The 18,194-nt window shown below is 35.9% G+C and overlaps 1 protein-coding gene across 1 annotated transcript in view; it reads left to right on the plus strand.

The window, feature by feature from the left end:
• Nucleotides 1-18,194, plus strand: part of CCDC148 (coiled-coil domain containing 148) — a gene marked incomplete at its 3' end in the record, with an annotated part of 178,290 nt that overhangs the window by 12,526 nt on the left and 147,570 nt on the right. Inside the window, exons 3-8 of the mRNA XM_080797922.1 lie at nt 166-287; nt 7,781-7,884; nt 14,096-14,178; nt 14,385-14,536; nt 16,392-16,487; nt 16,566-16,747. Of these exons, the coding sequence (XP_080654048.1) occupies nt 166-287; nt 7,781-7,884; nt 14,096-14,178; nt 14,385-14,536; nt 16,392-16,487; nt 16,566-16,747 (739 nt within the window). The remainder of the gene's footprint in view (nt 1-165; nt 288-7,780; nt 7,885-14,095; nt 14,179-14,384; nt 14,537-16,391; nt 16,488-16,565; nt 16,748-18,194) is intronic.

Here is an 18,194-nt window from a genome sequence, read left to right on the forward strand (position 1 = left end):
GATAGAGGTTCAACTATACTATGAATGTTACAATATCATTTCTTGTTTTTGCTTAAAAATATTTAAAAATAAGATGACTACAGTCGACATGTTGCCATAGCTATTTTGAGACTTCCAATAATGTGATATTATTTCTTTGTCATTTTCCAATTTAATGAAAAACAGATAATCTGGTGTTCCATATGAAAAATGGAATGAGAAACATCAAGTATAAACCAGTTGACTATCAACAGTTGCATGCATTAATGGAAGCAAAAAAGTTAGCTTCTGCCTCTACAGAGCTAAAGGTTAGTAGTGTGTATGTGTGTATGTGTGTTTTCTAGTTTTGGAAAATTGAGTTTCCTGGAAGTAAAATGATATTTATAATGTAAATGTGAAAATTAATGACATTCTAAATAGTTTTTAGAATCTTCAAACTATTAATAATAGTGAAGAGCAGCTGACGTTTATTGAATGCTCTCAGACACTTTGCTATGTAGTTTACATGCATTCCTCAGTTAATGTTCATAACAACCCTGAGGTCTTTACTTTTAGAAAGCTAGCTATTTTATTAGCTTTTGACAATTTCTAACTTACTCTGAAAAATAAGAACTGCAAATAAGTGCCAGCCATGGATTACCATCTGATTTAAGGCTCCTTTTGCAGCATGATACAAATATGCTCTCAGGTGCCTCTCTTTTCTACGATTTCCTTTTTTGCCCTCATCTCAGAAAAGGTGAACCTGGACTAGATTTTTCAAAAGCTTTATGTACAAATGATTGCACAGTATTTTAGGACCAGGTGTGGTTTAGGATTACTCTTACAGTATGTTTCTCTCTTGTGCAAATAATAAAGTACATTACAAGCAACATTTTCATTGCTTTGTTGCATTAAAAATCTGATTTGGCAAAGTGACATATTAAGTAATTAAAAGTTTTCATTTGCATTTAATATTTTTTGCATTACATTAGTTTTACATGGCTTTTTATGGTTAATGTCTTTTTAAAATGGCAAACATTATGATTCCAAAGCACATTTCATACCTATTTTAAAGAAATGGCTATCTACCCATGAGATATATCCCCTCAAACTAAGCAGACTTCTTAGAAAGGGCCTTATTTGTTCAGTTCATATGTAACTTTAAAAGAATTTGATGTTCTCAGGACATTGAAAGAAATTTTATGGGAAAATCACTTATATAACCATCATCCTAATAAAACTATTTTCATATTTCTGACTTCTATTCTGACCCATTGTATATACATCACATATATGCATACATATATAGACATTAACATATACATATTTATTTTATTTTCTCCCATGATAAACATAGACATGAAATCCTATATACTTCCCCCTAACACTTTGCCACATAATCTTTTTAATATTTATTATAGAATATTTAATTGCTCTCATAAATAAATATTTATTATGTGGCTCAATAATGCAGTAATGAGCAAAATACATCCCTTACCCTCATGGCATGCACTGTTTATAGGAGAGGAGGAGGAAAGTGACTGTTTTCAAATAATAAAAACATGCTGTCTGGTGTATACTAACAGGACTTGATTGTAGTTCAGTGGCAAGGCTTTTTTGAGGCAATGACATTGGAATTGGGATGTCAAGGCCAATAAAAATTAAGCCAAAACAGGAGTGATGAGTACTTCAAATAGAAAAAGATAATATGCCTTACCACACCACGATTTTTGGATATTTGGATTGTATCCAATTTTACAATATTAGAAATCATACTTTGGTAAATATCTTCATGCAGAGACACTTTTCATGTTTTAGAATCTTTCACCCTCAGAGGATAAATTCCCATGATTGGAGTGTTCAGGCCAAAAAAACTTGGATGTTTTTTAAAAAGTTCTTTTCCAAAGTGTTGTTCTAATAAAGATACCACTGCAGGTACTTCCTCTACACCCTTTCAGTATTGGAATATGTACATATATATTTGTATATATACACATGTACATATATATTCATATATATACACATACATCTTAAATATTATCTATATATCTGTTTGTCTCTGTTTGTCCATCCATCATGTTCCAAAAAAATTTTTTTTTGGCTGAATGTAGAATGGTTGAGTGTCAGAACTCAGTGCTTGGCCATGGGGAATTTCTCTTTGGTAATAGAATCACTATCAAAGAATAAACATGTTTAAAAATTTTAATAATTGATGTGGCTTTCAGTTTTTGATATTAAGTGCAAGAGCAGTAATTTCTCAGTCCTATCAGCTGTTAGATTGCCTCTCTGGTCACTGTGTTACACATTTGTGAGATTAAACAGATGATCACTTTCAACTGACATTTTAAATAACATCAATAACCTTTTTGTTCATAGAATATAATTCAGGAAGAAGCTTTTTAGTTACATATTTTCTGGAAATAACTGTACCTGGGATTTATAGCTTGGCAAATCTCAAAAATCCCTTGTCCTCAACTACTGAAAATTGTCCACATTCTGTAGCAATCATTTTGATAAGCTTCTTGCTTCCATTTTTAGTCTCCATAGATTCATAATGATAAGGAATTGTCCTGTTAGAGCATTTTTATAGTATCTGTTGTTTTGAAATTTCAGTTAGTGAGAACAAAGTGTTTCCTGGATACCTCATCATTTCCTAATACTTTCTTCTTTCCTTTTATAGTTTTCATTTTTTAGTACAGCTGGATTAAGAAAGATGTACTGAGAATGTTGTTTCATGTGATTTTTGGTTTTTCCTTCTCTTTTAATTTAGAGATAACAAGTTGATATTTTGCTTTTAATTGACTCTTACAAAATGTGAACAATTCTTATATAAGACTTTTCCTTGAAAGATTCATGGCTTAAATGGAATTAGATAACTAGAAATTAAGTATAATTCTTAAAGTTTATTTTGTTTAATGTTACGAATGCTAATATATATACAAACCAGTCTATACCAACTAGGATTATTATTTTAATGTTATCTCTGTTACTCTTTCTTATATTGTTATTTACACTTATATAAAATATGCCTTGGCTCAAGAAGAATATTTTTCTTCCTCTTATTACATAGTTAACACATTCTTTCAATATTTTTGTTAAATATCAGTTCATTTCCTACTTTTTACCTAATTAAATATGTTCTTTTCTTGCACATGAAATTGACAGCTTTAACAATCATTGTTAATTACTATAGCAGTATACTCTGGCAATATTCAATGTAAATATACTTAAACTGAAGAATAGAATGTTAACACTAAGGCATATAAAGGATGTATTTGTATTAAGTTGGATCTAGAGTACTTAGTTATATTTGATAATTATTGTTAATTAGCAGCAAATTCAGAAGACTTGCCTTGTTTCTGTTACTGGTATTGGTATATTGATCAGATGTGTCTAGGTCATTGATCATGCACAAGTTGTGGATTGCCAGATAAGACACTGATGTGAACATAGAGTGATCTAGTCTTTCACAGGCTGAGATTGAACCTGAAGTCAAAAAAGTAGATTTGGGCTGGAAACGGAGACCAATTTTTGGTATATTATATGTTAACTGTTCACATATAATTTAAGTTAAGTATAAAAGAGATCTTTACAATTATTTTTATTTGAATAGTTTTGCTTAGCAAGAATAAATATTTCTTATTATCTAAGTATTTGTCTACTAATTCTTTTTTAAAAAACATTATCAGAAATTGTAAGCACATGCAAAATGAGAGTGAATGATTAATAATCTCTTTGTAATTTATCCAGCTTCAACTATGATCAACTCTTGGCTATTGTTTTCTCTGTAGTCCTTACTACAACTTTCCCCTCTGCCGGGTTGTTTTGAAGTAAATCTCAGGCATCATAATATTTAACCATAAATATTTCAGCATGTATCTCTAAAAGATGAGGGTTAAACAGCCCCACCCCAAACCCTATAATACCTTTACCATTAGGATACTAATAATTTCCTAATTTCAAATATCCAGTGTTAAATTTCCATGATTGTCTTCAATTCTTTCTACTTAAAGTTTGTTCAAATCAGTATCTAAGTAAGATCTGTATATTACAGATGATTTTTATTTTTTAGGTCTCCTCCTCTACCCTGTTGTATTTTTGTAATTTATTTTCTGAAGAAATTATATTGTTTGTCTTTTATATTTTCTTACAGTCTGGATTTTGCTGATTACATCCTGGTGGTGTCACTTAACATGTTTTTCTGTCTCTTGTATTTCCAGTAAATTGATAGTTATATCTGCAGATTTGATGAGATTCCGGTTCAATTTATTTTGGCGGGATCACTTATTGATAGAATTTTCGTACTGCAGTCTTTTTCCATCACAAATAGTGCTGCAGTAAATAGCTTGTTGTTTATTTGTCTTTTTATACTTTTGTCAGTATAGTCTTCAGGTAGATTTCTGTAAGCAAATTTGCTAGGTCAGGGGGTAAATCCATTAGAAATTTCACTATACACCTCCAGATTCCCTTCTGTGGGAGGCTGCACCATTTTGCATTCCCACCAGCAACAGGAAAGAATATGTTTCCCTATAGCCTCACAGGGTGTTTTGTAACACATCTGAGGTTTTGCTAGCCTGATAGACGAGGAATTGCATCTTAGTGTAGATGGGTTTTTTCTTTCTTTTTATTTATGTTAACAGTTCCTTATACACTTAACTGTTCTTTTACCTTCGATGAGGTATAATAAGTACACAGATCTTATGTACATCTCATTGAATTTTGACAAATGTATATACATATGTAACCAACATTTAAGTTGTCCACTACTTATTGTTGCTTATATTTAAAGATGGGCCATCTGCCCAAAGGGTTTTTCATGCATTTCAAGGTGCCTATTTAGAGCCTTATTATCTTGGATCATCACAATAGACCATATAGGAAACCTCTAGTTTCTTATTCCTTAATGAATTTATTATTTTTGCTATTTTTAATTTATTAGCATTCTGCATAAATCATCATCCACCTTAAATATTGATTTCATATGTCTTATTGCCCAGCAAAATACATTAGAATCACCTAGAAATCTCTCTATTGAAAAAGATACAACTTTAAATCTTTTTGTTCTTTTAAGACTTTATTTTTCCTTCATTTTTGGCCTGAGGATAGAAGTGGAGTCAATGAGTGAACTTACAAAAAATCAGGATGTTCTTTAAAATACTGGAAGTGTCTAGTGAAAAATAGTAGCTTTATTTTCACTTTTATAGTCTACTTAATTGGTCTTACCCTGGGCTCAAAGGCTACAACATTGATTTTTTTAAGCTATAAAAATGTGTCTACATCTTTCACCAATGTGTTTTAATTTTTTTGTACAACATGGACCAAATATGTCAAAGAAATCTAATTTTAAAAGTTGTGTCTGCTGCAACAAACTTTAGAGGCTATAGGTGGCAAATAATTGGAAGGGGTTTTAGGCATTCTTTTTTTTTTTTTTTTTTTAAAGGTTTTATTTATTTATTTGACAGAGAGAGAGAGAGAGAGATCACAAGTAGGCAGAGAGGCAGGCAGAGAGAGAGGAGGAAGCAGGCTCCCAGCTGAGCAGAGAACCCGATGTGGGGCTCGATCCCAGGACCCTGGGATCATGACCTGAGCTGAAGGCAGAGGCTTTAACCCACTGAGCCACCCAGGTGCCCCGGTTTTAGGCATTCTTAAAGCAAATACTAGAGTGTCAGATTTTAGAAACACTATGTACTTTTATGTGTTTAGTAGGTGGAGTAAGGATTGCTGAGTGTTTTTCTGCAGCGTCCTGTTCTTTTTTTTTTAAATTTAAGATTTTATTTATTTATTTGAGAGAGAGAGATAGAGTGAATGAGAGAGAGAGAGAGGGTGCAGCTGCCAGAGGGAGAGGCCGAGGGAGAAGCAGACTCCCCGCTAAGCAGGGAGTCTGATGCGGGTTGATCCTGGGACTCTGGGATCACAACCTGAGTGGAAGGCAAAAGCTTTCCCCACTGAGCCATCCAGGTGCCCCTCCTGTTCTTATTTAAATTGTAGCACTCTTGAGACCTCCTGAGGAAAAGATTTGACTTTGACTTCATGTTTTTGTTTTCCTATACCCCTAATTTTGAATCAGTAACTGGAACAGTGGAAAGATAAACTCAAGGTTAAAGCAATCAGTGAATGACAGCTAGAAATAGCATGCATTATAGAGAGTCTCTTTTTAAGACTTGTCTTCTGAAGTTTTTTTTATCTTCAGCATTGATCTGTTAAAGCTTTCAGGCTACTAAGTATTCTAGTAGCGCAGAAAACATAAAATATGCATATTTCATCAAATTTCTGATTTGAGAGTAGCACTTTCGTAGATGTTTAGAAGTACTAGTATTGGATATGTGAATTCAGTGAACACATGAATATCAGTCTAACAAGGAAACAGACATTGAGGATTTAAAGAGTTTATTTATTTATTTGTGAGAGAGAGAGAGAGCAAGAGAGAGGAGAAGGTCAGAGGGAGAAGCAGACTCCCTGTGGGTGGAGCTGGGAGCCGGACTCAGGACTGGATCCTCTTACTCCAGGATCATGACCCTCAGCCACCCAGGCACCTAGACATTGAGGATTTAATGCAGGAAATGGTTACACAAGCTGAGAAGCCAAACGGGGCCATGAAGGAATACAGGGGTTAACAACAGCAAAAGTCACTGCCATGCTTGGGTCAGAGGGACATTAGAAAAAGCAAGTCTGTATCACATTGTGTGGGCTGAGTTCACCCAGAAATTGTTGGAACCGTAGTAGAACAGTCAAGAAAAGTTAGAGCAATGGAGAAGATGCAGATGCTTCTGGAGACCACTCTGAGAGTAGAAAAGGCAGGCAGAGTAATCCTTTGGCTTCTGCTTTCCTTCCTCTGTTCAGTCTCTGAAACCAGTTTCTCCCTTTGGGTGAAACCAGCTGGAAGCCTGTTAATAGGGTTGTCTGGGAAACGGGCTGCTCTGTGATATGGAGCAGATCAGGGAGATGGCCAAGAATGGATGTTAAGGCAAACAGATCCAGGCCTGATACAACTTGTCAACAAACTCCAAAGCACTAATTATGAGCTACATTTTCAAAAAGCCATAAAATTTGGGGAAATTTTAAATTTAATTACAAATGTGGGCTTTAGCGTTATATGATTTTTCACAATTTCTTTAAGTTCCTTCAAATAAATATTTGCCTAAATTTTTTAAAACTTTACTTATGAAGTCATGGAGTTGAAAGATTAAAACTGGATTTCAAAGTCATATTTCTAGTAGGTGCTGAAGCTGAAACTAAAGCCAGACTTTCTAACAACTTATCCAATTGACTTTTCCCAATCCTCTGCTGAAGGAGCATGTGAAAGCCAATCTGAACACCAAGGTTCTATGTGTTTCTGATGTTTATGAGCTTTATGATCTTGACAAGTTTTTTTAACCTCTCTGAACTTCAGTGTCCTCATAAGTCAAATGGGGATAATGATGCCCATAATGCCTGGCAGGGAAGAGGTATCAAAAAGAGAAGAAATATATGGAAAGCTCTTGAAAAATTTTCTGAGACTGTGTGCATTAAGGTGTTTTTCATTGTATGTAAGGAAAATAGAATTACGTCATCTTTCTTTTCATAACTACTTTAAAAATTTCTTTTCATAACTACTTTAAAAATTCTTGACCTGGACAGTATTCCAAACCATTTTCTCTTTCACCGTCCTGAATTTTGTTTAATGAATTACTTATTTTAAGGTGGATTTTGTGTTAGGAAATGCACTAATAGGATTGAAAAAGGATAAGTATTTAACTTAGAAATGACAAATTAAACAATTTCCTTGTGGAAAACACACTTAGAAAACATTTGAATTGCTCCTTTTTTGTTCGTCTAAATCTAGATCAGGAAAGCAGTGCAGACTTCGAAGATATCTAAGGAACAAACACTACTAAAACAACACAAGCAAGTGTGGTGGCAGGAACACCAACGGCTAACTGATGTCAGGTAGGAACTGAGGGAAATCTCTACAAGAACATGTGAGACTTGCTAAGAGTTACACTTAGTTAGAAGTTCCATAACTTTCCATGTTAATTGAACCATTAAAAAGAGTTAAAGTTACAGTTTGATTGTGAGTCAAATTAAAATTCCTTCATTTCCTCAATTTAATTTGAAATCCAGTGAATACATTAATATGGTTTTTGCTTTCCTTTGGGGAAAAAAGATCATCTTCTATATCTGCTGATCATTTATTCTTCTACACACCCTCTCATACTTGTAATTACTCATATTGCCCTTAGCACATTGAATTATAATATCTTGTTTACATGTTTGTCTTCCCTATGAAGTGCAAAACAAGGGCGAACAACCCATCAGTTTTACCTTTTCATTATAGGATTCATAGGAGGAGATAGAGAAAAGATTTCAACAAATGAATAAAAAATGAACCGAGGGGTTCAAGTTGTTCGCTGATTTCTAGATGTAGCTGCATCATGACTAATTTAGTCAATTTGCATTTTTTACTTTTGTTAGTATTTCTAGCACTTGTTTCAAGATGAAGCAACAAAATAATGATTCTATCCTTGTTCTTAATTGTAATCCTTGAAAAATACATTTTTTTCAAAGGTCAGGGCAGAAAGAGAAGGCAGTTATGTTTCCCCTCCATATGAAGCATGTATACTAGTTTTAATGATGGTGGTATTTATAAAGTATGCTTTTTAAAATGTATATTTTTAATCATATATTTTATTTTAAAATAGATTGTTTTTTGGTCTTATTCTAAGTCAAATCCAAAGGTCATTAACTTTACTTTTTTTTTTTAAAGATTTTATTTATTTATTTGACAGACAGCAATCATAAGTAGGCAGAGAGGCAGGCAGAGAAAGAGGGGGAAGCAGGCTCCTGCTGAGAAGAGAGCCTGATGCGGGGCTCAATCCCAGGACCCTGGGATCATGACCTGAGCCAAAGGCAGAGGCTTTAACCCACTGAGCCACCCTGCCCCTTAACTTTACTTTTGATAGGTACTTTTGTAGGTCCTTTTAGTAGGAGTTTCTTATTAGTAGGAGTTTTAGTAGGAGTTTCTTATTCTGGCAAGAGATTCTGAACTGAACTAAAAGGCTCATGATTGGAAATGATTTTACAACATTATATAACTTAAAACATACAAAAACAAAATTATATAGACTCCATCACTATGCTGCTGACATAAAAACAAATCAGTCCCATTATATGTCTCAAAAAGTCACCTTTTATGGAGAGAATGTTTGAGCCCATTAGAAATTTTTTTTTATTTGCATAATGTGGTAGAAAGAAAGGCCGTTAGAAAATTTTTATTATAGCGCTCACTGATGCAAGCTCAAAGGTAAAGGAAGACACTGGTGAACGTTTTTATCTTGGCTGTTCCACATGCTTCAAATTGTGTGCATTAGCTGTTCTAGAGCTAGATAGAAGAGGCATATACATACCATCATGGAAAATGGTTCTTTTGGTTGACCTGGAATGACACAAAGGCAATGGAAGGGAGGAGCATTCAAGGAATAGCCTTGATGTGTTGAAACTTGTGAGTGCTAAAAACAGAACAAAAAGAAGAATTCTAAGATAATTTTCTGTGTTATTCTAGAAAGCGGACTCATTTCAATATGTTTTCAGTGAAATAAAAACTAAGTAAAAGGAGGAAAGTTAGAGAAGTGGCTTGATTTGTGGGGAATTTAGGGACCACCAGAAAGTCAGGAGTGTGAGCTCCAACCTTTAAAAACCTATACTCCTCTTTAATAAAAGACTAAAAGTAAAATATTTTTATGCCTCACCATAGGGGAGTCCATTTGAGACTCTCAGGCCCACAGAAGGTAGGGAACTACAATGACATTGAACTTTTGTTGGGTTATTTAGTTTGTGCCAGGTAATATGGTAAATAATTTATATGCTTTATTTCATTAAGTCCTTATGACCACCCTACAGAGTAGGTATCATAGCGTCCCCACTTTACAGCTGATAATCTTGAGTTTCAGAGGATCAAAGTTTTTCACAGAAGGCAAATCAGCTTGTTTATATGAAGATGGCATTGGAGCACTTGCCTTTAACTCCTGCGCTCCAGGAACTTGGAGTTCAGAATCTTATCTCCCCCACAGGGTTCCATTCATATCACCCGAGGATCGAACTGGTCTAATCTTGCTAGCAAAAAAAAAAAATTTTTTGCCAAATTTTAATTCTTTGAAATCTGTCCTAAGGAAATTAGGCATACAAAATTTCTAAATACATAGTTTTTTAATATAATATTTAAAATATACAAAATTTAGATTTATAACATTTCACATTTAAACTTATAAAATTACATTTAGTATTTAATGTGCTTTCCCAAACTATACCTCTTGGAGACCTCAATATACTTTCTCAGAGGCACTTGCTTCCTTGTTTCAGAATGACTGGTTTCGAGTTAAGGAGGGAGTTATTTATATTGACCATGTGGTAAAGAATTACAATTTTTGTTTTAGTCAGAATTGTTGAATCATAAAATTTGTAGAGTTCATTTGTACACTTTACTACTTGTATGATAATTCCTACAAGAGATGTTTTATAACCAAATCCCTTAGAAATACATGTAGTTTCTTGCTCACAGGTTTAGATTTATTTTCCTTCTTCTTTTTTTACAGTTTTAATCTTAAATATTATTTTAAAAATGTCTCCTTTTTATAGAGGATATCATGGGGTTTTACCAACAACAATTAAATGTCTATAAATATACCTTTAAAGAGAAAATTGACACCAGTATTCATACTGTGCAACTCAGAGCCTCAAAGAACTCTCTAAGCCCAGCTCCTGAGTGCCTTCCCTAGCCATTGGTTGTGAGACTCCCTTCTCTGCCTCTGTGGTATGCTCACTTGGGACAAACTCAGGTGAGAAGTGGATCAAATCGCTGAGTGTAAGGAACCAAGCTGCCTGACCTGCTAAGTTCCTTCCCTGTGGGAGGGACAGAGCTTTGACCTTCAGCCTGCTCTGGTACCCTAATTTTCTGCAGGTCTCCTGGCTGTTAGTTTCATTAATGAAACTTTATCATATTCTCTTGCTCTGCCTTTCATGAACCGTGTCCCTTTGCTTATTGTTTGCTATGGCTTCTGTTTCTACCATTGCGTCCCCACCTTTCAGAGGATCAAAGTTTTTCACAGAAGGCAAATCAGCTTGTTTATGTGAAGATGGCATTGGAGCCCTTGCCTTTAACTCCTGCGCTCCAGGAACTTGGAGTTCAGAGGCTTATCTCCCCCACAGGGTTCCATTCATATCATATCATATCGTATCAGAGTCTTGTACCCCATGTTTTTTTGTTCTACCCAAATTGGTAACCAAGTGATTGCCCTAGAAATCTCAGGAAGCCCTGGTGATGTTTGATGTTCTGAGGAGACTGATTTTATACCTAGAACTTTGGCACCATCCTGGAAGGATGAGGACCTGTATGGCAGTAGACTCCCGAGAGTTCAATAACACCCATCACCAGGCTGGTTTACCTTGAAGGCGGTTGCATTGCAACTAGGCAGATCTAGGAAGTAGATGAACATATCATCTAGGCAAGAACTCAGGAGACTTTTTTCTAGTACCGTCAGATTCACTGGTAACAGAGGATAGGCCAAATAGCATTAGGAGGTACTTAAATTGGCAGATTTGGGCACAGAAAGCTGCCTTACATTTGTTCACTCTTCAGAGGGGAAGACATTGTATGTGCTGCAGAGTTCCACCTTGGAAAACATACAAGACCTGGTCTAGCAAGTCAGTGACGAATAGGGCAGGGTTCTCTTCTCCAGAGTTACAATTTTTAATGCTCTTGAATCCACCAGAATTTTTTTTTAAAAGATAGATAGATTGATTGATTGATTTTATTTGGGGGTGGGGAGGGCCAGAAGTAGAGAGGGAGAGTCTTAAGCAGACTCTACACTGAGTATGGAGCCCAATACAGGTCTCAGTCCCACAACCCTGAGATTATGACCTAAGGCTAAAGAGTCAGATGCTTTATCGGCTGAACCACCCGACCATAGGAGCCCCCAACCACAATTTTTATATTTACTAAATCAAATTCTACAAAACAGAAATATCTTTGAGATACTCCATTGAGAATAATGAATTTCATGTTCCTATAAATTAGAAAATCTATTTCTCAATCACCTCAAGAAAATCACCTCAATGCACTTTAGCATAATCAAGATTTTGAGAAATCCTGTGCTGAAACATATGATAAGCTGAAACATATCAAATTTTGTTTAGTTTACTATTTCCCATTCCCCCCAATCCCAGCATCTCATTGACAGTATTGTTTTATAGAACACAATTCGAGAAATGTTAGCTTATATTTACAAGCTAGTTTCAGAGTCTCATAGTTCTTGAGGACTTAAAAAAATGCTTTTGAATTTTGTTGGGCAATCAGGACTATCAGAGAAAAAGCCTGATCTTGGCAGATGGGTTAGGTTGTTAACCTAGGAAACCAAGATGGAACTTACTAGAATTATTACATGTATGTAGCAGGTTGGTCTCCTGGATGAACAAAGCCAATTCTCCTATTGGCTTGTATGTTTTACTATGATTTTCTGCGTGCTGAAAACTTAAGGGAGTTGAGCTAGATGGTTGATAAGTGCTATGTTTTTGTTTAAACAAATCCACCATGAAATAATTTCTGTTTTTATTCCACAATTATGCAACCATCCTTCATGTAAAAGTTTCAAATATATTTCTGGCAAAAACTACATGTTAAAAAAGTAGACAATGAAGTATCATCTATAATAGTATCCCTCCATTTTATTTATATATATATATATATATATGTATATATATATACACACACATATATATCTATATATTTTAATCACTAATTTTTTTTTAGATTTTATTTATTTATTTATTTGACACAGAGAGAGAGATAGAGAGAGAGAGGGAGAGAGAGAGATCACAGGCAGGCAGAGGGGGAGGGGGAAGCAGGCCCCCTGCTGAGCAAGGAGCCCGATGTGGGGCTTGATCCCAGGACCCTGAGATCATGACCTGGGCTGAAGGCAGAGGCTTAGCCCACTGAGCCACCCAGGTACCCCATATCCCTCCGTTATAGATACAAATAAAACCTCTGTCCATGTAAGTAAGATGGTGGCACATATATAAAATAGAATACTATGAGGCCATTAAAATAAATGGCAATTGTGAGAATTACTTAGAAGTATCTTTTTAGAAAGATTTTATTTATTTATTTGACACAGAGAGAGAGAGAGACAGCAAGAGAGGGAACACAAGCGGGGTGGGGGTGGGAGAGGGAGAAGCAGGCCTTTGGCTGAGCAGGGAGCCTGATGTGGGGTTCAATCCTAGGACACTGAGATCATGACTGAGCAGAAGCCAGATGCTTAATGACTGAGCCACCTAGGTGCCCCTAGAAATATCTTAAAATGTAATTGAAAAATCCCAATATAAAATGGTAAATATGCCATAAGTATAGTTATTTAAAATATATATGCATGTAGACAGGGACTAGAAACTTATATGCAAAAATAAAAATAATCATTGTATTAAAGTAATTGATGCTATTTTCTTATTTTATATCATTTCTGATATTGATAAATGATAATCAAAACTCTTTTCTGTGATTTCATTAAATCTGCCATAAGCATGGGATAGACTACAATGTTTTTGGATGTCCATTTAGAGCTGGTTATGGTTTTATTCTAAAATGACTATATTTAAATAATATAAAAGTCATTAAGATGTATTACTTTTAGTAGTAATTAAATCCCACTTGTACTCCCATTTCCCTATTTCAGGACCTCATGATCTCTTAACTTTTGAAATAACCTCCATGTTGGTCCAGGTTTACCTGATCCCCTCCCTCTTCATTTTCTGTTTTTATTGACCACTCCTCCTCCCAGCCCACACCCCATTTTGCTGCCTTGGGAATCTTTCTGAAACACAGATCTGCTTGGCAGGTGAGGGCAGCTGAATATCCCTCAGTGGCTTCCTACTGCCCTAAGCTCTTTCCACACAAAGCAACGCTAGGATGTGCCATGTGCCTGCCTTTATGCTTATGCTGTTACTTCTACCTGGGGTGTTCACTTACGCTTCTTTTATCTCCATGTCTAGCAAGTGTCCAACCCATGTTAGGAATTTTGTGTATGGTCTGAATAAATGAACAGGTGAATTTTAAAATCTATGTATGTTTATGATTATTGGAAAAAACTGATGCAGATAATGTCTATTTCAGATGTAAAGTGGAATCTGAAATAAAATCCTTTCTCAGTGAAGAAAACATTGGAAATGAATGTCTTTCTGACCTTCTAAATTTTGGTGAGTTGTTTTCCTTTTTGATCCTATGTTTAAAGGGGAGTTTCATTTTGAAGATGAAAGTGGGCCACTCACCTTAGGTTCTCTTCCTTTTAACTGCTTGTTTTTTTCTGAAGGAATCCAAAGCTAAATCTGCATTCTAATGACCAGTTCTTGAAGAAACTTAAAATAACAAGGGGTTACCTGGATGTAATTTTGTTTCTTCATAGAACAAGAGTTATCAGAACAATGGTGCACATATCTTAAGAATGTGATAAGTCCTATTCAGCAGTTGAGAGCAGATCTAAAATACAGACAGCATCACATTTCACAGCATTCACGCTCACATATTGAGCTTAACTCGGTGAAAGTACTGGAAGAGGTCAGTATATTACCATTACTTCTAATAATGTAATATTTCATTTTTGTTCCACCTAGAACAGTTTGACATAGGAAACAAATGTGTGCCTTGTATTTAAATAGAAGGTAGGGGCGCCTGGGTGGCTCAGTCCTTAAGCCTCTACCTTCAGCTCAGGTCATGATCCCAGGGTCCTGGGATCAAGTGCCCACATCAGGCTCCCTGCTCCACGGGAAGCCTGCTTCTCTCTCTCCCACTCACTTTGCTTGTATCCCCTCTCTTGCTGTCTCTCTTTCTCTCTGTCGAATAAATAAATAAAATCTTTTAAAAAATAAAAATAAAAAAATAAATACAAGGTATAGCAAATTATGTCTCTTCAGTATCTTAAACATATCCCTGAATCTGTCCAAGCATGCTTATTTCTGTCTTGAAAAGTTACAATGACCTCATGACAAGTCTCCCTGCACTCATTCTTGCCACTCTTCACAGTACGTTTTGGGATTCTACCTTAGGTGGAGGGAGATCAAGTCATCCTCCTGATAGATCCCCTCAAGGCCCATAATTCCTCCTGATACATCCTGGCTTCTCTTTTCTTAAACCTCATCTCTTGCCTGACACTCCCCTTTTTCCTAGACCTTGTCACACTGAGGCTGACCTCCCATCTATTCCTCAGAGGTGCCAGACTCCTCATCTCAAAGCCTTTGCATCACCTGTTTTCTCTGTCCCACTGATGCCACTTCTTGTCACTTAGGTCTTAGCTTAAGTGTCTTTTCCCCTGAGAGGCCTGTCCCAATCATCCACATGAGAGAAGCTATAATCATTCTCTATTACGTTACCCTGTTTTTATGTCACTTACCTCCTCTTGATAATCATCTTATCTATTTTTTTAAAAAAGATTTTACCTATTTATTTGAAAGTGAGAGAGAAAGAGAGAGAGCGAGTGAGCGCGCATGAGCGGGGCAGGGAGGAGCAGAGGGAGAGGGAGAAGCAGACTTCCTGCTGAGCAAGGAGCCTGATGCAGGGCTCGTTCCCGTGAACTGAGCTGAAGGCAGATGCTTAACCCACTGAGCCATCCAGGAGTCCCTAGGCATGGGATTTTCAGTGCCTTTAAAAATATATATTATTGGGGCGCCTGGGTGGCTCAGTGGTTGAGCGACTGCCTTCAGCTCAGGTCATGATCCCGGAGTCCTGGGATCAAGTCCCGCATCGGGCTCCCAACTCCACGGGGAGTCTGCTTCTCCCTCTCACCTTCTCCTCGCTCATGCTCTCTCTCACTGTCTCTCTCTCAAATAAATAAACAAAATCTTTTAAAAATATATATATATTATTTATGAAAGCAAAATAACAACACTAAAGAATAACTGAAAAATGGTAAGAAAAATAATCTAAAAGCGTACATCTAGTGCCATTATGACTGTGGAGCTTATGCTCTAGTCAGGGGAGATAGTCAATAAACTAATAAAAAAACAGATAAGGGGACCCTGGGTGGCTCAATCGATTAAGCGTCTGCCTTTGGCTCAGGTCATGTTTATGCTTTCTCTCTCTCTCTCTCTCTCTGATAAATAAATAAATAAATAAATAAATAAATAAATAAAATCAATCTTAAAAAAAAATGCATGTCCAGCTGGGGATTGGAGGCAAGGATGCAAAGGGAGGAAGGGGGTGATTAAACCAGAGACAATCTGGTAAGTTCTCTGTCTTAACAGAAACAAAATCCAAATGAGAATGCAGAGTGGCTATGACCCCACTGTACTTCCTAGACCCATTTTTAGGATATGTGTCTAGAGGTCCACTCTGATAAGCACTATCTGGCTATGGCATCTCTTGAACCCTTTTCCTCAGGTCCTCAAAGAGACCTTCTCTTATCTATATACTCTAGATTGACTTCGTGAAGAAACAATTGAAAGCTGTCTTCGAAAGTCTTAGTCTGGAGCAACAGAAAATAGAAAATTATCTTTCAGACTGCAGTATGAAGGTAAGTGTGATGTGTATAGTAATTTGTTTATCAATTTGTCATTTATGTTAGATACAACAATCATATAATTTTTTTCAGATACTAGATTATTCTTCAGAAGAAAGAAGTAACCTGCTTGGTGAACTGCCCATTGAATTAGAAACATTGGAATGCCCATACCCTGATTTGAAATCTTCAATTCTTCATGAGTTCTGTAACTTTACAGAGAATTATCAAAAGAAACTTCAAGACGTTGATCTGCAGTTAGAAGACATATCCAGGTGATAAGATAACACTACTTGAATTATGTAGATTTCTGCCACTACATTTTTATTTTTATTAGGGATTATTATACTTCTGATTTATTGTTTTCATAATTATTATGTGGTTGGAACATAGTCAATCAGCAAATGTTTAGATTGACCATTTGTTGAATAACGGTTCTCTTTCCTCGAAGATAATTTTCCTGAACAATGCCTCTAAAAATTTTTATAAGGTTGAAACGTGATGAAAATACCACCTCACTGAGCTCTTTACTGAATAATTAAGAAACAGTTTTCAGTAACCATGAATTTTGATTTTGATGTGTGAAGCTCCTCTTCAGTGGAAATTTATGAATCAATACTAATAATAATTGATTACAATAGAAAATGTATCCATGGAATTATGTTACTTGTAATCTGCTGTGATTTTGTTCTACAGTAAATACAAAGTATGTTTTATAAATTTTTAAAAACATGTTAATTTTTTTTAGAAAATGGGACTTCTGGATGTATCCTGAGAATGACAAATCCTCTTCTGAACGGCAAATACAATATTAGGGGATTTATTTTATTTAATTTTTTTATTAACATATAATGTATTATTTGCTCCAGAAGTAAAGATCTGTGAATCACCAGGCTTATCATTTCACAGCACTCACCATAGCACATGCCTTCCCCAAGGTCCATAACCCAGCCACTCTATCCCTACCTCCCACCCCATAGCAACCCTCAGTTTGTTTCATGAGATTAAGAGTTTTGTCTCCCTCCTGATCCCATCTTGTTTCATTTTTTCCCTCTCTACCCCCACAACCCCCTGCCCTGCCTCTCAAATTCCTCATATCAGAGAGATCATATGATAATTGTCTTTCTCTGATTGACTTATTTTGCTTAGCATAATACCCTCTAGTTCCATCCATGTTGTTGCAAATGTCAATATTTCGTTTCTTTTGATGGCCGCTTAGTATTCCATTGTATATATATGTCACATCTTTATCCATTCATCTGTTGATGGACATCTAGGTTCCTTCCATAGTTTGGCCATTGTGGACATTTCTACTGTAAGCATTCAGGTGCACGTGCCCCTTTGGATCACTACATTTGTATCTTTAGAGTAAATACCCAGTAGTGTGATTGCTATGTTGTAGGGTAGCTTTATTTTAAACTTTTTGAGGACCCTCCATACTGTTTTCCAGTGTGGCTGCACCAGCTTGCATTCCAACCAACAGTGTAGGAGGGTTTCCCTTTCTCCACATCCTCACCAGTATCTGTCATTTCCTGACTTGTTAATTTTAGCCATTCTGACTGGTGTGAGGTGGTATCTCATTGTGGTTTTGATTTGTATTTCCCTGATACCGAGTGATGTGGAGCACTTTTTCATGTGTCTGTTGGCCATGTGGATGTCTTCCTGGCAGAAATACCTGTTCATGTCTTCTGCCCACTTCTTGATTAGATTATTTGTTCTTTG

The sequence above is a fragment of the Martes martes genome (assembly GCF_963455335.1).
Source record: "Martes martes genome assembly, chromosome: 3".
Classification (NCBI taxonomy): Eukaryota; Metazoa; Chordata; class Mammalia; order Carnivora; family Mustelidae; genus Martes; species Martes martes.